The sequence below is a fragment of the Anas platyrhynchos genome, chromosome 33 (genome assembly GCF_047663525.1).
Source record: "Anas platyrhynchos isolate ZD024472 breed Pekin duck chromosome 33, IASCAAS_PekinDuck_T2T, whole genome shotgun sequence".
In the NCBI taxonomy this organism is placed as follows: domain Eukaryota; kingdom Metazoa; phylum Chordata; class Aves; order Anseriformes; family Anatidae; genus Anas; species Anas platyrhynchos.
This window is the reverse complement of record NC_092618.1, coordinates 586,014-607,336: the sequence shown is the minus strand read 5'-3', so window position 1 is coordinate 607,336 and position 21,323 is coordinate 586,014. Positions and strand designations below refer to the sequence as shown.

At 44.4% G+C, this 21,323-nt stretch overlaps 2 protein-coding genes across 4 annotated transcripts; one reads left to right on the top strand and one right to left on the bottom strand.

Moving 5' to 3' along the window:
• Positions 1-5: 5 nt before the first annotated feature.
• LOC140000323 (ATPase family AAA domain-containing protein 2-like) lies at positions 6-12,739 on the bottom strand. Of its 2 annotated transcripts, XM_072030159.1 has the most exons (9): positions 12,441-12,739; positions 9,234-9,376; positions 7,448-7,494; positions 6,302-6,455; positions 5,399-5,489; positions 3,808-3,880; positions 1,535-1,645; positions 989-1,094; positions 6-183 (listed from the first exon to the last, which is right to left on the bottom strand). In XM_072030159.1, the coding sequence occupies exons 1-9, from the start codon at positions 12,564-12,566 to the stop codon at positions 6-8; spliced, it is 1,029 nt and encodes a 342-aa protein (XP_071886260.1). In that variant the 5' UTR covers positions 12,567-12,739. The 2 variants fall into 2 exon arrangements, with proteins under 2 accessions (XP_071886260.1, XP_071886261.1); XM_072030160.1 differs by lacking the exon at positions 6-183 and having other exon boundaries at positions 983-1,094; positions 3,812-3,880.
• Positions 12,740-12,812: 73 nt separating this feature from the next.
• LOC140000325 (protein N-terminal glutamine amidohydrolase-like) lies at positions 12,813-21,223 on the top strand. 2 transcript variants are annotated; one of them, XM_072030162.1, is made up of 6 exons: positions 12,813-13,042; positions 13,230-13,329; positions 14,085-14,135; positions 15,343-15,491; positions 15,838-15,962; positions 20,920-21,223. In XM_072030162.1, the coding sequence occupies exons 1-6, from the start codon at positions 12,966-12,968 to the stop codon at positions 21,051-21,053; spliced, it is 636 nt and encodes a 211-aa protein (XP_071886263.1). In that variant the 5' UTR covers positions 12,813-12,965; the 3' UTR covers positions 21,054-21,223. The 2 variants fall into 2 exon arrangements, with proteins under 2 accessions (XP_071886263.1, XP_071886264.1); XM_072030163.1 differs by lacking the exon at positions 14,085-14,135.
• Positions 21,224-21,323: the final 100 nt, after the last annotated feature.

Here is a 21,323-nt window from a genome sequence, read left to right as displayed (position 1 = left end):
CATGGCTAAATATTCATTTGAAGGAGATTCATCCCTCCCCTGTTCTCTAATGACAGCAACCTTCTTGGAGATGTGCTCTCACTGTCCTCACTGCTCTCACCACTCTCCTCCGTATCACATGTGCTAAGCAAGGGAGATGAGCAAGAGGGTGTAGAATCACTGATGTCATCTGCATGTCTCTGTCTGCAAGCAAGCATATAAACCAGAAAGTTAAAAAGAAAATAGAGCAGATACTAAGTAACACCAAAAATTAAGGGAATTCTATCTCAAAATTTATTCTGAGATCTATTTTCCAGTCCATTGTACTCCTTAGCAATCTGATTTCAAAGGCCATGACATGATTTTCCTCGTGACAACTGTCTGCTTTCAAGAATGCTCAACAAAATATCTGGCAATCAACAGCATTCTCTACGCACTAACTGCTTACAGAATCCAAGAAGCCTTTATCACCACTAAGGCAATTTATGATTTCATTTAGATCTTTTATTGTTTAAGGTTAACTTCATATAGAAACATTAGTTGATTCCAAACAGAAACTAGAGTCAGTATTTGAGTGATAACTTTTTTTTTTTTTTAATCCAACAAAACTTCCATAAAGCCTCTCCCTCTAAATCGAATAAAATTATTTTTGGCTTTAAGAAAATAATTTGTATCCTTCAAGATTAAATAGTCTGACTAAGATTTTTAAGGGGGGATTCTGGCTTCAGTTCCAGAACCAAAGAATTTCAGTTACAGAAACTCAGACACTACCTCCATAATCATCTTATCAGCGACCCACAAATATTGGATTTAATAAAGAAACCAACTTAAAAGTATCCACCTCCTGCCCTCCAAATATTTCTTTCCTCTCTGTCCTCAGACTACCAAAGTACCGATCATAAACTTACTCTGTAATTACCACTAAACTGAAAACCCTTTGAAGCATTATGCAGTAAGGAGACTGACAGCTCTACGGTTAAGTAAGAGCTATCACTAGCCATACACCAACCTGGCATGTCTTCTATATTTTTGTGACCCAGCATTTTCAAGTGACTCTTTCTGTCTGACAGAACAGGGCTGGCCCGAGTTAGTCCTCTCTCGATCTCTTTGTCTTACTGAAAGGAAAGAATTTAGAATAATGATACAGATACATTTAAGAGAGGAGGAAATCAAAAGATAAAGAAAATGCCACGTGTTTCACTCATCCCTAATTCCAGAAGAATTTTTAACCGTTTTTGCTTTTCATCAGTGCATGGTACAAGTGGAAAACTACGCCCTTTTTAAAGGTGAACTGAAAATCACAAGAGCAAGACTATTAAGTGTGATTAATTACTGTCATATCAAGGATACATAGCACTAAGTACGCCAAACAGCAAAGAAATACAATGGGCACAGGACACACGTTTCTGATAAAAACAGCGAAGTTCATGTGCAGAATGAAGGTACAGAACTGAAACAGAACTGTGTGCGCAAACACATGTATTTGCATTGAAAAAAATTATCTCACTTATGTGCAAGAAATAAGGTTTTAAGAGAAACTGTGCGTTCAACCTACTTTCCATAGGAGCTTGGTAGCGGTCAACAGGTTTCCTCCGTCGAAGGTTGTAACGCCTTGGAACATCTTCACCGTCATTTTCTTTGTTCTCACTTCCTCTTGATGTTTGTACTGTACCACAAAATGACACCGAATCGTTAAGTACTTTTGCAAATTATATGAAATCCAAAATGCATTACACAGATGCCTGTAAGTTTTATTATTATCATTATTTTAATGACACAGTGGATCCTGCAAAACCTTAAGATGAATTTATGCAAGTCACGTTTCAGAAATCACAAATCCTAGCAGATGAGCATGCATCTAGACATTGTCTGTCCTCTCTGAAACTGCTGATGGACTTGTCGTCAGCCTCAGTGTTTAACAACAGGCAAAATTCTGTCATATTGCTTAGCTAAGATGCAGATCTTCTGAAAACAGCTATTTCAGAAAGTCACTTCTTAGTTTGAGAAAGTGTTTAATGGAAAGGGTTTTAATAATCTGTAGTGCTAAGACTAAGCACAGTAATCTAAGTCCAAGTCTAGCTCTGCCACAAATTCTGTGAGCAATAATGGGCCAGACACAGGCTTGAAGCTCACCAATGAGAAAACAATGCCAAATGCACATAAGCTTAGGCCATTAGCTTCTGTCAAGTAACCTGAAGTTGTTTCATGAAAGATGGTAAAAAACACAAAAACCAGAGTGCAATTATCTACTGGGTTCTGGTGAATATCCTCTCACGTTAACAGCAGGACACCGAGGAAGGAACGTACATACTCCGTTCACCTACCTGTTTGCCAAAAGGACTTATCTTTTTTTCTTGGAAAGCACCGCCCTCTTTGGTTTTTATTTTTTAACCCCAAAGGTTGCATTGCTTTCTGAATGCAAGGTAGGTGCCATGGGGTATACAGACAGCACACGGAAAACTGAGCGATCAGTAAATGAGTTTGTGATCACTACCATCTCCAGTCCTTGGTGTTCCAACACTTCTATCACAAAAGCATGAATTTCTCTGCTTTATTGCTCCACTAACCCTTTCCTTTGTTCCAGTAACTTCCTTTGTAACAACACTGACACTTTCCTCACTCTTTTCTGGCGTATTTTTCATTATAAAAGTATATTCTAGCTCTTTCCTGATTTAAAATTGTAGTTTGCATTTTGATCATCAATTAATTGCCCCGGGCTCATTTCCCATTCAACGTGCTATTTAAAATTCCTCTCTACAAGCCTCTACTGCACAGCTCCCTGAAACCCACACACTTTAACCAAGCTTCTCCCTCTAGACTGGCCCCCGCCTTGTATTCAAGCTACTCTTATTCAGACTTTGAGCTAATGTTTTCCTAACTAAACCTCCAAAGGAGTCAACTCTGCTTCTCCCTTACTAGTCCATGGCCCAGCCATTCTTCCTCCGAAGAACTTCCCTCGGGTTCCCACCTGCCACTGTGCATCTCTCTGCTCCTCTGGGCCTCTGAAGGGAGGAGCAAAGTATTTTCTGGGGCTCAGCCTCCTGTCACTGTCTCTCTGAGCTCCTTTGCAGGTGTGCAGGTGAGCTCTCTCACATAATCTAACTTGTCAGCTCATCTACTGCAACACCCTTTTCGGTCCTTAAGTACAGTCTTGCCCTGTTCTGATCTGTTTAGAAAGCTCCTACAAGGATGATCTAATTTACTGCCTTAATCACAATTAACATTCTTCTTAAAAACTGTAAGTTTTCCCATCACTTCCAAGTTAATATGGCCTTTCGTGGCTTAACCTCATTCCACAAGTCACTGAGTACCCAGATGACAGCTCCTAATTACAGGCCCTGACAGCAGCTTACGGCGACTGCCTCCTAAACGCAGAAATGCACAACGCTATCCTCCCTCCTGCTGAGCTTCACGCTTGGGAGGAGCATTTCATAAACATCTGGCAGCCTATCTACCTTGCTTCCTGAAAATTCTTGCTGTGCTGCTCAAAACCATGAAAACTGTCACGCTCCTGCTGTAGCGGTATCACCGTTTCGCATGCTGAGTAATAGTAATGCTGTCCATTTCTTTCCATTCCCACCTGTCTACAACCATCTGTTGCCTTTTATCTTGTAAGCAGTTTGGAAAAGCGCTGTTGTTTTTGGTGTTTTTTTTTTTCACCTGTTCTGAGCTCACTACAGTACAGCCCTAGAGCTCATACTAAGGCTTGTGAAGTCAATAGCAACACAGAATTTTTACAGAAGACAAATACCCTGTAGATTAGCTTCTTTCAATTGTTTAAGGCTTTTGGTTAGAACAGAGTAAAGAAAACTTAAAACCAGAACTCACCAACCTCATCTGGACTGCCAGGTCCAGTTCTTTCAAAGTCTGACTTCACACAGGTGAAGATATCAAGGTTCTCCTAATTCCAAGCAGCAAGAAAGATCAGTCACAAACGTGCAGAAAAACAGACGTGCATACACATACATCCACTGACAGACACGTCTGTCTGTTGATGCTTACACAGTAACATTATCGAGGCACCCCGTATACACACAAAAAATAAATTATTGCACAAGAGGAGAGAACGGGAATATGATTGCGTGCACCCACAATCAGCAACAAGAATTTCTGCTCTAAACCAGGGCTCAGTACATGCAGTGGTTAAATACTTGCCCAGATACAAAACTGAGTGCATTAGTTAATCAGAGGTTAATAACCTACAGCGTGACAGAACCAAGGAAAAAGAACTACCTTTCTAGCAGACATACCAAAAGAAATCATACAGGCGTGTGAGAGATGCTAATAAAAAGTACTGTGGACAATTCTGGATTCATTTCACAGCCCTGGGCAACCAGCTCTAGGTGTCCCTGCTTGAGCAGGGGAGGGTTGGACCAGGTCACCTCCAGAGGCCCCTTGTAACCTCAACCATTCTGTGATTTGAGAGAAAAAAAAGGGAATTCAGAGCTAAACTAAAAGCTATGAAAGTAGGTTATCGGGAAGTTTTAAAATGATGTGCCTATCATTCAAAAGAACAGTAATTTAATAAAATAGTTGAATTTAATAGAGCAAAACTAAGACAGAGGAAGTATGATTGCTGCATACAACTTTAACAGGGGTTCCTCTAGAGACAGGGGTTTATTTAAGCTCTCAGGCAAGGCCAGCACACAAACAAATATACATAAAGTAGCCATCAGTTCATTCAGCTGGAAATTTGAAAGGCTTCAAGTTCCTGAAAACTCTGGGAGCAGTTTGCAACCAAGGAAGAATTCTAAAATGCAAGTTAGGTCAATTAAAGAAAACAGCTCCATTTCCCTGTAACAGATGATTAAAGCTACATGATACTGGAGATTCTTTGTGAGCTCTCAGGAAAAAAAACGTTAACAGGAATCAAAATTCGAGTGAGTGACCAACACAGGAAGCTATGCACTGCCTTTTGTTAAGCTTTCCAAGTAAGTGCGTTCCTGAGCATGACGAGAAATATGATTTAGGAGTTAAGGATAAAAAGCTAAACAGCTTAAACTGCCAAGCTGATGGAAAGCACCAGTCTTTTTGCATATTCAGTCCCCCAGGCAGAGCTTTTAGTAACATTTGGAGTAAAAACCCAAGTCTGAAACAGCTGTTTGTAAACAGCGTCCATTCAAAAAGCAGAAGGCAATTCAGAAACTGGAGTGGAAGACATGCATTTCAGCATCTCCCCGTTATCCCACATCTTCTGCAGAAGATGCTTCCTCCACTCTGAAAAGATATCTGGAGCACAACCCTATCAGTAAGACATGAAGATATAACCAGAGAGCAAGACCAAATGGTAGTTTAGACCACACTATTCTTTGGAAGGAAGTTATTTCAGTTCAATTAAAATTACAACTAAGTTACTTCCCTATGTGAAATACTCTACAAAAATGGCAAACTGACAGAGTATTTGCTCTGTCATTTGTACCTCAACATCTTCCCAACATCTTTGGCATCTACACATCTGCTCCATTTCATCCATTTTTTGTAGCACAACTTCCGCAGTACTAAGATACAAACTTGACATGTAAGAGCAAAGTTAGGTATGTATGAAAAAAATAAAACAGCACACACAATCAATAAGAGATTTTAATGTAGTATGCACAAAGCAAAAGTCATTGACACTTAGCCAAGACTTTAGACATTACCAAAAAATTAGGTCAAATCTTTAGTTTTGATAGAGATTTAAGAACAAGCTTTTGAGGATTTGCAAACATACGCTGTTTTCAGGTTTATTTTCCCCTCTTACTGAGCACATTTAAAATATATATATATTTAAATGCAGGAGGAAAATAAGAATTCTGACATCCTAGTAAGATGATATAAAAAAATTATGTCAACTTTTAATCCTACTTAAGTTGCTCTGCACAGTAGCATTAAGTCATTTTTTGTTAACCAAGGAAAGGCTGTTTGTTCTTCTCTACATGGGAATCTAAGTTTCGTGTTGTAGAAAATGATGAAATGAAAGGAAAGCAAATTCTGAAGCAGAAAACAATTTTGGCTTCAGAAACAGAAATAAACCATGGACAGAAATGCAGAATCGCTAGGACTACTTTGCTTTGACTGTATCAAACCGTCCTCAGTTTCTTAACCAAGCATTACATTCACTTTTGTGAGTATGGAACAAAAAATTCATTAAAAATGACGGCACTTCTGATGCTAAGAAAACTGCCAAATGGGGAAAACTCAACAAATTGAACTCTCAATGCCAGGAGCAGCCATACCTCTTTGCTGTCAAAAAAAAGAGCAAGTCAAGGCCAACATCATGCCATAGTGCAAAGGCTTGCTAAGAAAGATCATTTTAAGAGGTCTGCAAGAAAAGATGACTTACTTTGTTATAAGTTTGTCAAATAGAATGGACGAGTTAGTAGTAGAGTACCGACTGCGTCGGACTCTACAGCTGCGGCGCAGCTCCAAGTCCCTGTTTTCTCCATGGACTCGTCTCATAGTTTTTGCACCAGCTCTACTCCTCAATGTTCTGGTGACTGAAACGCGGAAAAAGTATTTTGAAACAGTCAAGGTGGGATTCTCCTTATTTCACCATTGCTCTTGTAAAATGTAAACAAACAAAAAAGGCACCCTAAAGTGGATTGATTTTTCTTTAAATTTCAGATCAGAAGTTGTTGACACAACCGCTGCATTACACTTATTTATCGCTCTGCACGTTTAAACTGTATACTTAAAAACTGTGACCTGTAGAGAATTTTTAAAGAGACTGAAAGCTAGCCAGACAAAAACAAACGTGCAACTTTTGTTCCATGCAGGAGGGAAATTTACTCCAGTTATTTCTGTCTTGGAAAAGTGAGAACAATCAACACCTTTCTCTAAGGTGTTTTCACTCCATTCATGTCAAACTGTATCTAACAGTGCTCAAAAAAAACACTATTACATTGCAAGCCTCTTCCTAAGAGGTGTATGTTTTATTACTCTGTTTATGCATGCAGCACTTTCATTTCCTGCATTATGATCTAACAGCTCAAGGAGGTAAGAATCGTTTCAAGAGAAACACCCAAACACCAGATAACTCAAACTCGTGCTTTTTAGAAAAAAGCCTGCCCATTGTTTACCGTACAGCACCCTTTGGCACAGGTTTGTTGCTTGCACTGTCATTAAAAGAGCCAAGAGGACAAGGGGAAGGGAAGAGCTACACCACTGTGGTGGTAGGATCACAGCTAAGGTTTAGTTTTGTGGTTGCCACCTATAAAACTAAGTTTAAACTTACCAAGTATGAATTTACTTTGCACAATTAGAACAGTTTGCTTTGTGCCTACGAAGCTGCAATTCACACTGCTCCCTCCCCAAGGAATTCATAAAATCTCCTATTTGCACCTACCTCTCTTCACAGAAAAGTCACTGATGAGTGAATTCAGCTGACTACAGAAGGCTTTGGGGCCAAATGAAAGCGATGGAGTGACCAAGTGCCATCCTCTTCAGTAACCAGCATAAATCGGTATCCCGGGGAGTTACAGCCACTTACCTGTGTTATATTCTTTTTTTTGTTCCAATTTCGGCTTTCTCAACTGCCTACATTAAGAAAGAGGACAGGGGAGAGAAGGGAGAAGAGACTTTTTGTATTAGACCCATCAAGGATGGGAAATTTCACCATGTTTACAAGCCAGTGCTCCATGGTATACAAAGAGAAGCCTGTAGGCCTCACGGAGGATCCAGATCCCAAGTCTGCTGTGTACCATATACATGCGGTTCTGTATGTACCCACATTTCCTAGCTTGCTCATGTTGAATTCTCAAATTTATGAGCAATAGCACCCAAGTGGAAAAGATACATGTCCTGGTTTCAGTTAGGACAGTTAGTTCTCCTAGTAGCGGGTACGTTGCTATGTTTTGGCTTAGGATGTGTAAAAGGATGTTTAGAAGAGTGCTGATACCACCCCGATGTTTCAATTGCTGCAGAGCAGTACTTACAACAAGCCAAGGACCTTTCGGTGTCTCACTGTCCTACTAGCGATCAGAATTGGCACACAGCAACAGCTGCAAGGGGACAGATTCAGGATGGCCGACCCCAACTGGCCAAAGAATTCCATGCACACAGAAATCACACACACAATTTCTAGGTTGGAAGAGACCTCAAGATCGAGTCCAACCTCTGACCTAACACTAACAGTCCCCACTAAACCATATCCCTAAGCTCTACATCTAAACGTCTTTTGAAGACTTCCAGGGATGGTGACTCCACCACCTCCCTGGGCAGCCCGTTCCAGTGCCTAACAACCCTTTCGGTAAAGAAGTTCTTCCTAACATCTAACCTAAAACTCCCCTGGCGCAACTTTAGCCCATTCCTCCTCATCCTGTCACCAGGCATGTGGGAGAACAGACCAACCCCCACCTCGCTACAGCCTCCTTTAAGGTATCTGTAGAGAGCAATAAGGTCACCCCTGAGCCTCCTCTTCTCCAGGCTGAACAAGCCCAGCTCTCTCAGCCGATCCTTGTAGGACTTGTTCTCCAGGCCCCTCACCAGCTTCGTCGCCCTTCTTTGGACCCGCTCAAGCACCTCGATGTCCTTCTTGTAGCGAGGGGCCCAAAACTGAACACAGTACTCGAGGTGCGGCCTCATCAGAGCCGAGTACAGGGGGACGATCACCTCCCTAGCCCTGCTGGTCACACCGTTTCTGATACAAGGCAGGATGCCGTTGGCCTTCTTGGCCACCTGAGCACACTGCTGGCTCATATTCAGCCGACTGTCCACCATCACTCCCAGGTCCTTCTCTGCCTGGCAGCTCTCCAACCACTCATCTCCCAGCCTGTAGCTCTGCCTTATGGCAACACGCTGCACCATGGATAGGGCGGGGCAGCCGGGCTGCTAGGGGTTACGCTGGGCACTGGTCAGCGGGTAGTGAGCAACTGCATTAGCAGTACTATTATCATCATCATCATCATTATTATTTTCCTGTCTTAATAAACTGTCTTTATCTCAACTCGCAGGCTTCACTTTCCCGTTTCTCTCCCCCATCCCAGAGAGGGAGGTGGGAGGGTTGGAGAAGGGCTGTGTGGTGTTTAGCTGCCGGCTGCGTTAAACCACAACACCACCTCAAAGGGGTTGGGGAAAAAAACACATATTTTTTTAGAAAAGACTTTCACTGAGAAGAAGGATTCTAGTTTTAAGGTACTGGTACGCCATCAGCATGCTCATAGGCCTTTGCTGATTTTAGCCGGAGGTTTATCAGGCCACAACTCACTGCACATGCTTTCTCTCTTGCTTTTCAATCTACAAATCGAACAGAGATTGAACATATAGAAATACAGTACCTTGAAAAGCGTCTTCTGTTGACAGTTCCCCTCAGTATCGCCATACTTTCTTCAAAGCTGGAGACCGAACACCGCAGGATGCTTTTTCTCATTGATCTTAAACGGTGTCCGTTGAAACATTCAATACTGGTAGAAGAATAATCCTAGGGAAAGAAGGAAATAAGAATATATTTATGTGAACCACGTAGATTCAGATAAAGAAATTCTGCCTCACGCAAGTTTAATTAACCCTCCTGACTTGGTAGTGGGGCAACTAATGGCAGGCAGACACTGAAACGCTGCTGTGCTCAAGAAAAACCTGGAGAAAAAAAAAAAAAAAAAAAAGCTTTCAAAACTAAAGCTTCCCTCTCCCCACCATTTTCTTGTGGATAACTTAAGCTTAATATCCTTGGCAAAAAGATATTGCAGCAAAACCTTTCACATAAACTTAGTGTTTCGTGAAAAACAACAACAACAAAAACTTTAAATTCAATTGGAATTTTTTTCAATAAATTCAATTGGAATTTAAATTCAAAACTTGAAATTCCATTGAATTTAAATTAAAGAGAATAAACTAATTAAATTTAAAAAAATTAAATTCAATTGACTGTTCAGAGGAACAGTCAAGCTTGACATTATACATCCTAGAATTAAAATCTAGTTCGAGTTTTTCTCCCATCTCCAGACCTTGCTAAAGATGCTTATTAGGAGCTCTGTCAAAAAAAAGTGTAAGGCTTGTTATATCAAAGCTTCGAACCCTTCTTACTGCCCTTGACCTTCTTCACATTGCTGCTCCTACAAGGGTGAGTACTATCATTTTTAGTACGGGAGGGAAGCTGTGATATCCTTGAGTGGGGGGTCGTTCTGTTTACAAAATGAAGTTCCAGCAAGAGTACATCAAATGAAATTTCACTCCAAAGTCAGAAAATAGACAAGATTCTTCTGCTTCCCGGCACTAACTTTACTAAGAGCTTAGTTAGTGTTTCCTCAAGGTAACAGCAAAGGCATGAAGAAGTTAGAGGAGGGCACTGGTAAGGGCACGTGGGAGAATGCTTTTCTTCCTCCTGTTCTCTGTGCTGATAGAAAGGGGCCTCACGAGATGCTTGCCCTAGCACAAGTTTGAATCCAGGCATCTGAAACAACTCTTGAAGACGTTTTTTATTCCCCAGACCCAGCAGAGATGAAACAAGACCTAAAGCTTGATGAGACCAGCCTGGTCTGCCACAGTGATGTTTAATGTTTTTCCTCCGGGAGGCTTAAGAAAGGAAAGAGTGGAATAACTCAGGAGACCTCTGTACACATAGTTATGCATTTATTTGATGACTTCTCTGCAACAAGCACAGTGCCGTGTACTCGTGTTATTCTTTATCAGCTCTTCTTTTATCTTCACCTTGTCTCAAACAAGGGCACAGCCAGGAACAATGGACCAGGAGCCCTGACCATCCTCTGGCTCCTACAAAAGCATCCCAAGTCAGTGAGACAGCAGACACTGAGAAGCACTACATTACCTGCAGCAGGCTGCCAGCAGGGCAGAACTGGCTCGTATCAGTCATACAAGGCTGAAAAAAACGCACTCAAGAAGTGAAATTCAGCAGAAGCAAGTGGCTAAACCAGAGCAAGGAAACTGCAGGAAGGAATTTTGTAGTAGTTTGAAAGTTATTTTCCTCCTACTATGGGAAGTGATCAACAATTGCTTCTAAGAAGTTAGCTGTTGAGTGTCTCTAAGGAAGCAAGCAGATGCTCAAGTGCCAGCCAAACAGGTAAGTGTGTTTAGGCTAGGAGCTCTGGTGTCAAGTCCCTACGCAGATGACTCAGGAAGGCTCAGCAGAGAAAAGGGCCACTTCCCACTTTCCCCAAACAAAAAGGGAACTCTGGAGCACACGGGTGTCAAGTACAGGTCACAACAAAACGACCTTGTTCGGCCTGAGGAATCACAGCGGGGTTGTAAAGCTGCAGACAAACAGCCTCCAGAGGGACAGCCGCCGCTTACGGTCTGCCACAGGACTCCTTGGGACTGGAAACTTGGGAGAAGACGAAGCCATCAGACTCCGGTTTACCTGAGACTTTCTGCTGCATGCTCCTTAATCTAGATGGATGAAATACGCAGGTAAATGGCTTGCTGGTATCAGGAAAACTGCAAAAGCTGCTATTGCCGAGTCTTTGCGCACCAGAAAGTCAGGGAAGAGACATTAGGATGTGAACAAGCAGCTAGGAGCAGGATCACCATCTCTGTCATCTAGGGCACTTCTACATGTCTCTGCTATATGAGTGCTCCAGCAAAGGCTGGCGGTCCTACAAACGAAACAGGACTGACTCTGTGCCTCGAAGCATGGGAAAGTTCTGCAAAGAGGTGAAAAAACACAAAGAAAGAAACCAAACCAAACACACCTTACAACCTGTTTCATGAGAAGGATTCTGCTTTCGCTTCAGTGAAAACTTTACATTTAACTTCCCCATTCCTGCTCCCACAAGGAAAGCGGGCCAGCTGTTTGCCCTGCCTGACTTTGCACAGCCTTCCCTCACGTGCCACGGGCAGCTCAAGTCCTTGCAGGCTTTGACAACCGCTTCTCATGCACACTGCAACAGCAAAGTGGAGATACTGAAGCAGCCTCCAGCGCCTGCTTGCAAAGAGACGACACCCCAAGGGCTGCTTCCTACTTAGTTCAGTAGACTTGAAATGAGAAGGGGGAAGAGAAAGAGCAAAACAAAACCCCAGCCTGAACCCAAACAGCCGAGAACGCTGAGCTCGGCGGCACAGAGAGCTGAAAGCATCGCTCGGAGGCGGGGCTCGCCCTGAGAGCTGGGAGGTGCTTTGAGGTGGTTCTGCTCTGCCTTTGGGAAGAGCAGAGCTTGAGCTCTAGCTAGCTGTGTGTACAGCAGCCAATTCCTTCAGGTGATGCTGAGCGGGGATGGGAGCAGCAAGACGGAGCTGGAAATGGTGTGGATGAAATACCAGACACACAAATCGTCCCTAAGAGCAAATTCGGGCTTTCCCTAACACCATCAACCCCTTAAGGGAAGTCGTAACCACATTACACCCCCTAACTAACGTTTTTTTACTTCAGCACTAATTAACCCTGATTTTTAGCCTTGCTCTCCGAGCCCCCTCGGCACCCCCCGCGTGCACCTGCCCGCGGGGCCGCCTGAGGGGGTGGGGGGCTGGTGAACGAACCCCCCCCCAAAGCTCCCCGCCCGGGCTCGCTCGGAGGGAACCCCGCGGGAACTCACGGCCGGGGCTGCTCTCTGCCTGCTCGTCCTCCTGCCGCCGGGCTGCAGCGAGAGGAACTCGGAGCTCGAGTCCATGGCAGCCAGGGACCGCCGGCGGCTGCCGGCGCTGCGCCTCAGCACCACCATGGCGGCGCCGCAGGGCCTCCCGGAGGCGCGGCGCCCGCTGAGGCGGCTCCGCGGCCCGCTGCGGCTCCCTCCGCCTCACACGGAGCCCTCCATCCCCCTCCTCCCCCCTTGCTTCCCTCCTCGGCGCGGCTCCCTCTTCCGGCCCTCACTGAGGGCCGGCCCTCGCCCGCTCTTTTAATTTTTTTTTTTTTTTTTTTTTGGAAGTATTTTTTAAATCTTTGCCGGCGGAGGATTACATGCGGGAGGCGCAGCACCGCTTGAGCCTTTTGGCGGGCGGGAAGCGGCGCGTGCCGCCCCCTCAGGCGGGCGCCGCCTCCTCACGGGCTCCGCGCCCGCCCTCAGGCGGCTCCCTCAGGAGCCCGGCCCCGTTCCCCAGCACGGGAAATCTGCCCCCGGAGCATGGCGGAGCTCGATGAGGACCGGTACCGGCCGGCGGTGCCTCCCCGAGCCGCCTGCGCCTACACCGGCTGCTACTGGTAAGGGAGGCGCCTGAAAATGGCGGCCGGCGCCTGAATGGAGGCTGGCGGCACGCTGAAGGGGGGAGTTGAAAACGGAGCTAAAAACCCCGCAGGGAAACCTTCCCGGCCCGGTTTGGGTTGCTGGAAGTGAAGGTGAAAAGGGGATTGAAAAGAAAACGGTGCCGTCGACGGTTGTGTTTTGCAGTGAGGAAAACGTGTGGAAGCTGTGCGACTACATCAGGAGTCGGGGGGAGCGCCCTGTGGAGGAGTTCTACGCGGTTTTCATCTCCAACGAGAGGAGGATGGTGAGTGGGTGAGTTGTGCGCTCCGTGGGGGTGGTAAACCACAGGCGGGGGGAGGTGGGAGGCGCTTTAACTACCCCAGGCCTTTTAACTACAGCCTGGGGTAGGTGAGTCTTGGCCCCAGGCCCCCCTGCAGCAGCTGAGAGGCAGGCAGCAGCACCTGGGAGCATGAAGAATTTCATTTGTTTCTGGCCTCCAGACCCCACGCAGTATTTGCTCAAGACATCAAGGCAACACCAGAACCTGAGAAGCAGTAAAAGGAAACAGCTCAAACTGCTGCACCAGAAGAGAGCCCTGCTCTCTCCTCTAGAAGCCCCAAGGATAAGGATACCCTCAGGGGAACAAAAGGTTCATGGCATTCTTTCCAAGCTTAAAAGAAGTTGCCCTAAAACAACAGATGAATCTTAATTAAAGGTTAAAGGTTGGGCTAGATGATCTTAAAGGTCTCTTCCAACCTGAATGTTTCTATGAATGTCCTTACCTGTCACGCTTGGATTGTGGGAAGAAGGAATCACGGTGCCCCTAAGGGCTGTGGGATGATTTTTCCCTGTCATCCATCAGGTTAGGGGGAATATTACATTATATGGTCCAGAATAGCGTCCAGTTTAATGTTTCTGAAAGATAAAACCTGGAGCAAGCTTTCTGACAGCAGCACTGATACAAGCTGATGAAATGCAGAGTTTAGCAAAGAACTTACCCAACGTGAAACTAATCTCTGTAAGTCAGGAGTGGTTTACGCCAAATTGCTTAACTTTCAGGTCCCGCTCTGGAAACAGAAGTCAGGGCATGGAGATGAGCCTGTTGTCTGGGTAAGGCCCTCTGTTCTTTCTTTGTCAGAATTTAAGTGCGTGCCTCTGTAGCTGAGGTCTGCAGGATCAGATGTGGGTAGTGTTAGATACCTCTGCTGGAATGAATTTAGGTTTATGTCCCCCCTGAGCATCAGGAAGCACTCTGTATGTGCCAGAGGTCCCTTCCGACCTCAGCCGTCCTGTAGTTCTATATTAGTATTTATTATTCTTCTACAGCAGCCTAAATGCAACCCTTTTATTGTTCACAGGGAAATAGCAGTGAGATGGCCCATAAAACCACCAGGTGACAAAGCTTAGTTAGCATCGGTAAGAGTGCACAACAGTTCTGTGAAAATTACTGTCTGGTTTTGTTGGGGCCCGCCAGCTTTGTAGGATGTTAAATAGATGTCTTGTAACAAGCTGACGGGTGAAAATATCCATATAGGTCTGACATGGGATGGAAAAACGTGAGCAATACATGTCTTCAGGTGCCAGCTTGTATGTAAGCTCTTCCAGAGTTTTTGGCGTGTCATTTAATTTAATGTAGTTCAGTAGTTGCCACTACAGAATTCCTTTTAAAGATGTGTAGTTATGGTTATACTGTATGGGAGGGAAAAAATCAATTTTGCGTGGCAATTTGTTTCAGAAATTCTGTTTAAAAAAAAAAAAATCTGTGAATTTCTGAAATTCTGTCCTTACAGAATCATTTTCTGGAAAATTATCAGTGTGTTTATATTGTACAAAAGGCTTGGTTTAAAAAGAGGTCCAAGTGTTATCGGGATGATCTGAGAAGGAATAGGAGTTAACAACAACTATCTTCAATTTACTTTTTGGAAAACTGCAATGAATGTAAGTAACTAACACTGAAAATAATAACTGGAGTTTCTCCAACCCCCTGCCATACCCGTGTTTCCTACATGTTAAGGAATCAAAGATGTGGTATGAGGACTAGCGTACTCTTCAGGTTAGCTGCCCAGGCTGATACCAAAGAAGGCTACAAGTAATGGGGAGAATAGCAAGGCTTACCAAAAGGCACGAGGGCTGAGGCAGGCATTAGGAAACGTCTCTCCTGGTGCTGGAACATCACAGGCGTGATACCCGAGCATCAGAAAGCAGTCTCTAAAGAAGAGAAGCTGTAGCCTCAGCTTCCAGGAGGCTTTTTTTCTACTCCCTGTGCCGGTTTCTGGTTAACAACTGTTTAACTCCTGACAATTACCGTTCTTCCCAGGACTACCACGTTATCCTACTTCATGTTTCCAGTGGGGAGCAGAACTTCATTTATGATCTTGACACAGAGCTGCCATTCCCCTGTCCTTTTGACATGTACAGCACGGAGGCCTTCAGGCTGGATGACAGCCTTCATCCTGAATTTCACAGGTGAGGACAAAAAAAATAAAGATGAAGAGCATGAATTTTATTTCATGAAGTCCAAGTTGAAGTTGTCTCTGTGGATATATACTGATAGAAGTCTTCTGTTATACTCCAAGAAACTCAATGCACTGCATTATTTTTCTAAAGCTCTTTAATTGCTGTTGTTTAATCATCAAAAGCCTTTCCTTGCTGATGTTTATTCTTAACAGCCCAGCAGCTTAGCCCAGTGTTTCTGAGTGGAGTATTTAACTAAGCCAAGGCTCCCTGGGAGGAAGAAAGGGCTCTTCTCCGGAGTGGCTAATGCAGCGTTATGTACATATATCTCTTGATACAATTTTGCATTGTTGTTCAGGAAAATCCGGATGATACGAGCAGATCTGTACCTGGAGACGTTTGCTTCGGACAGATCTCACGTGAAAGATGCAGATGGGAAATGGCAGAAACCTCCTCCCTCGTACCCCTGCATTGAAACAGCAGGTGAGCTGGCAGGACTCCTTTTTCCTTTTAACAGAATTGAATGATTCAGTCAGAGGTGGGTGCAATAAATAAATGTGCTTTTGGACATGTGCTTTGGAAGCGTATCCAGCCAGCACAGTGTGTGGGGACAAAATGGGGCTCTGCAGTGCTTGCCTTTTCCAAACATGTAAAGTGTAGCATGCTTCCTGGCAGCTGCCACTGCTGTTATCAAACACGAACTGCTGGTCTTCAGAAACTGAGCAGAGAGTAAGAGGTATGAAATGTTGCAGTGGGGAGCTGAAACAGAGGCCAAGCAACCTGCCTAGGGTTGGAAAGGGAATTTTTAACACGGTGATTACCCCACTTTTTTTTATCACACGGCATTTCAGCTTACTCGAACCACGTGTTTGCCAAGCTGGCTAATGTTTGCCATGTGCTTATTCTCTCCTTTTCTTCCCAGATGGAGAGAAGTGTGGTGAAGTTTTGTTTTGGTGGAGTTTGTTGATGCTGTGCACGTTTGGTTTTGCTGCTTTTTTAATAATACAATGCTACCATGTATTTCTGTTAGAGAAGGTGGGGTCAAAGGAACATGTCTTGTGTCTAGAGCCAAGTTTATTGTGGTTTTAAGCTACAGGCAAGTTAATTCACAGTTTTTGTGTTGCTTTCTAAGACAGTTTGGTGTTTCACTTGGGTATAAATGAGTTATGAGTGGGGGCGGGAGCACAGGTACAGCCTTGTGAAGCATTTTTAGAAATTCCAGGCTATGAAACACCTGTCTCAGCCAGCCTCCAGGTCATCCTTGGGACGTTGGTAGGTAGCTAAAGATGCAGAGACTTTGATTGCTCCCATACTTCATTCCTTAGCCTGTACCTTGCCAGGCTGGGAGGAGCATCCCCAAGTCATCCAGTCCAGACCCTGCTCAAAGCTGGTGCAATTAGACTGAGGGGCTTTAAGACTCTGTCTGGTCTAGCCTGGAACAACTCCAGGGACAGCCATTGCACCACCTCTCTGGGCACAGTGTTCCAATATTTGATCCCAGGCATGAATTCAATACAATTCCAGTATGCAACCAGAGTTTCCTGTGTTCCCACTCGAGTGCTTCGCTTCTTGTCCTGTTGCCAGCCACCTGGAAGGCTCTGAGTGCACCTGTGGTGATGTGCTCTTGTCTGGGCAGTCACCTGGGTGTTGCAGGGGACGGTGACTGCTTACCCTGCGCCCACCCAAGGTGGAGGATCGCTGACTGGGTAGCTCTGGGATTGGGGTCAGAACAGGAGGAGACTCTGTCAGGTCTAGGACATCTCGTTCACACTGCCTTTCGCTCAGTGCAAGTTTCTCAGGCTTTGATTTTGTTTTTCCTTTCCTCACCTGAGGCACCTCGTAATGGTGTGTGCTTCAATGTATGTACAGTCTTATCAGGCATAAAGCACCTGATTTCAAACTTGATAGGAAGCCAGGTGGCTGACCTTTGGTTAGTGTAAAACAGCCTGGGACATTGATGTTCATCCACGCCAAATGCCTTTATGGATAATTGCTTCCTCCCCACTTAGAGTACTCTCTTTTCCATGCTAATTTGTGTTTGTGGAAGATTAAATTGCTCGCTGCTGGTGTTAGAGGTGACTGTAATTTAACAGGTGGCGGAATTGATCACGTATATGGCTTTAGTGCCAATTTATTTGTGAGATCAGAGCATTACATTACTCCTTGAGGTTATATTGCTGTCATTTAGAGAAGCCAGAGTCATAAGCTCTTGAGAAGATGACTACAAAAGCTTATCAGTTACAAGGACTCATATTACATCTATTTGGTCTGTCTTTGATGCTAAACAAATGCTTGAAGACTGAAAAAAATAGCATAAATACATATTTTTTTTAATGTATATGAGCATTGTACTGTTAAAAAGAAATGAGCTTGTGAACTTAGGGTATTTAAAGAAAATCAGCGCTCTGGTGCTGCTGCGTCTTAAAGGATGTTAGTTACACTCAACACACCCTGCTTCTCTTATCCAGTGGGGTTTTAAAGCTTTTAGTAAACTTAAAAAGATGGGAGGTTTTGTTCTTGATACTGAAATATTGCCTCTTCAGGGCAGAGCAGCTGCTGAGCCCAAATAGAGCACTTTGGGCAAGGAAATTCTGTAGCATTTAAGTCAAATGTAGGCCAAATAGGGTAATGTAAATACCCACTGTGGTGCTGGGACAAGGCACTGGGACCAGTGATGCCTTTTTATGAAGTTTACCAGGAAGTGTTAAAGGACTGTGAAATTCCTGTTGGAATTCAACCAATAAACTATCAGGAACCAGTGAAGCATTTTTTTTTCCTAATACTAACTCAAAAGGAATAATTCTTGTGTTGGAATAAGTCTTGTGTTGGCAGTGCTCTGGCCTCTGTTCCTCTGCTGCGGGTGCTCATCCTGCTTTTTTAAATAAAACTAAACAAGATCTGTTTTGAGGTGTGGATTCACCATTCTGGAGCTGGCTAGCCCAGCCTGGGGTTTTCTTTGAAGTCTTCCTCCTACAAATGAATGAGGTTTGATTCTGCATGGTTTAAGTCCCGATGAGATCAGCCCTCCTTGCTGCAAGCCTGTGTAAAATCCAGCTTGCACCCTGCAGTTACTCAGGTCTTACTGCTTCGATACAACTGGTAGCACCAGCTCCTAACGCTGAAAAGCCTCGCTTTGATTTTCAGTTCTCCCCAGGTGTTTGGCAGCACACAGGCAGAATGGATGTGTAAAGGCTTTTTGTTCTTTTTATTACTACTGAAATCCCTAGAAGCCATGAATTCTGGGGGTTTATTTCTGAAGAATGCAGATAGGGCAGCTGAGGAACTGTGTGGGTGCCGTGTGTGATGTGTTTCTGTAAAGGGGCAGCTGCTAGACAGGGCAGGCAGGTGGCTGCAGTTCCCTTCTGTACCTTCTCCACAAGGTAATGGCAGGATCCTAGCGGAAGGAAAGAAGGACTGATACAGATCTAAGCAGCTCATGCGTGCTATAACCTGATTCCCATTTGAAAATAAAACTGTTGTGAGAAACACCTCAAATAATTTTCTTCAGACAGGATCTTCTGTGAAGTTATTTTATTTGCGAGTGCAATGGCATGCGGCCTGTCAATCAGGAGCGCATTTCAGTAAACAAACCATAACCTTTTATTCCCTATTACCCGATGCCTGATCACCTCCCCTGTTTCCTCACTGAATCCTCTCTGGATTTATTCTTCATTCCCCCTCAGCCACTAGATGCCCTAAATATTTGGCTTCTCTTTTTCTATGAATTTTAATTTATTTTCCAATCCTTTCAAGCCCTGTTTTCCCAGAAATTCAAATAGCTTGTTAGTGCCTTCCTTCACAGCTGCTTTCTCCTGTCCTAACAATAACAGATCATCCACATATTGTTACAGCAACACCCTCTTTGGAGGTTGGAATTACTCCAAAAACTCCTGTTGGCAGATGCCACAGGTATCGTGGCTGTTAGGCTGTGCACTATCAGATGGCGTTTTTGTTTTGTCCCTGCTCAGGGCAAAAGTGTCAGACTTGATCAAAAAAGAAATGAAAACGTGCACGGATCTCGGAATGCACCAGGTGGGTCTCACGGACTGTAAACAAAGTGAGTTTGGGCAAAGAGGAAGCCTTAGCTCTGTGCGTGCCCAAATGCAGACTAGTGTAACACCTACAGCATCAGAGGAGGACTGTGAGCGTGTTGTAAATCTTAAAAATAAACAGGAGATTTTTCATTATTATTTTTTGCCACTTTTTATCTGCTTCAGAAAAAGGCTTTTGTGGTGGTCTGTTTTTGCGGAGCTGTTGGCTAAAGCTGTAAGGTCTCACATAAGTGCACAGCCTTTAGATGTGACACGTGAATAACAAGGATGACAAAGGGGGACTTCTGTCTCCTGAACCAAAGGAGATGGGAGAGCACTACAGGCAGTTACATGGCTCTCATACTGCTTTAGTGCCACCTACTGACTGGTCTTTAGACCATCTGCTCTTCGCGGGACGGTGAAGCTTGTTTCTTCTTCTTGCTTGCCTGTTACAACAGGTTTTGCTCTCATTAAACTCCTGATGCACTGTGTTATGCCCTGCCACCACCCTCCTGACTGTCAGAGACTGTTTCCCTTCCTACAGACAGTGTGACAGCAGCTCCCAAGTTGCTAACAGCAGCTGCTTTGGTTGTGACTCTGCTGGAACAATCCCCCTTGGGCTTCTTCACCATTCGCAGAACATTTTAATTAAATTATTCTTCTGCTATGCTCAGTGCACATAAAGCAGGGACTTGTTTATCTTTCAGATCTTAAACTACACGAGTAATCACATTAATTGTAAAATAAAAGCATCTGAGAGGAAAAGACAAGCTGGGGACTGGAAAACAAGCTTACCAGGCTACCTGCATGCTGGAACTGTTATCCTCTGCTGGTTGTTCTGGAGTTCCAACAGAAAATTGCTGGGCTTGTGCTATTTTAAATCCCCACGTAGTCGAGTAGAAAGTGGCCTTGTGCTGGCACTTGTGGCAGCAGTGGGACTGTGGTTGAGAGAGTTTTTGATGTTCAGTACCCAAAGGGGCTGACAAGGAAAAGGTCAAGTTAGGGGCCAGACCTTGCAGGTGCTGAGAGCTGGGGCTCAGAAAATCCCAAAGCTGTGCTGCGGTGTAGATATGGTGCAAACAAGAGGGCTGCAGGGGCTGCGTGTTGGCTGGGACTGCTGGGTATGGGATTCCCAAACGTTGTCTTCCCTTCCTCGCTTACACTATCTGTAATGGTGAGCCTAATTACACAGGCTTTTTGCAGCTGGAACAAATTCCATTTCTATGGAATTTGGTTCTGGTGGCTCTGTATGGTCTGCAGAGCTGTTGGACTGCTGCTCAGCAAGCGTGCTGTGAGCTGCTCTGAGTTATACTTTCAAACGGTTTTTCTTGGGATTTTCATGGTAGCTGTATGTGCTACAGAAGCTGAATCGGGAACTCTGACATTTCACTTCTCTGCTCTTGTTTTAGATTCCAAGATGAACTTGGATGATTTCATCAGTATGAATCCCAAAGTGGGCTGGGGCTCAGTGCTGCCCTTATCGGACTTTGTGCGCCAGTTTGGCAGACAGACTCATCTCAGCTGCTCCGTGAAAGCACAGTGAAGTAAAGAAGCTCTTTCTGCTGCAGGTTGCAGGTGGTTTGATTTGTTTTGCTGCTCTTACATTGTATTTATGAATGGTTTACATTTCTTTATATGGAATAAGCGTTTGGGCAAATACAGTACCCAGGGTACACTGAACTGAATAAAGTCTTTTATTTTTATTACAAAAGAGTCAACTTCTTTTTTTTTAATAAATCAGATCAGAGGTTGACATCCCACCATAAACGTGTTGCTCTGTTGTAAACAGAGGCCACCCTTGCAGCTCCCCCCA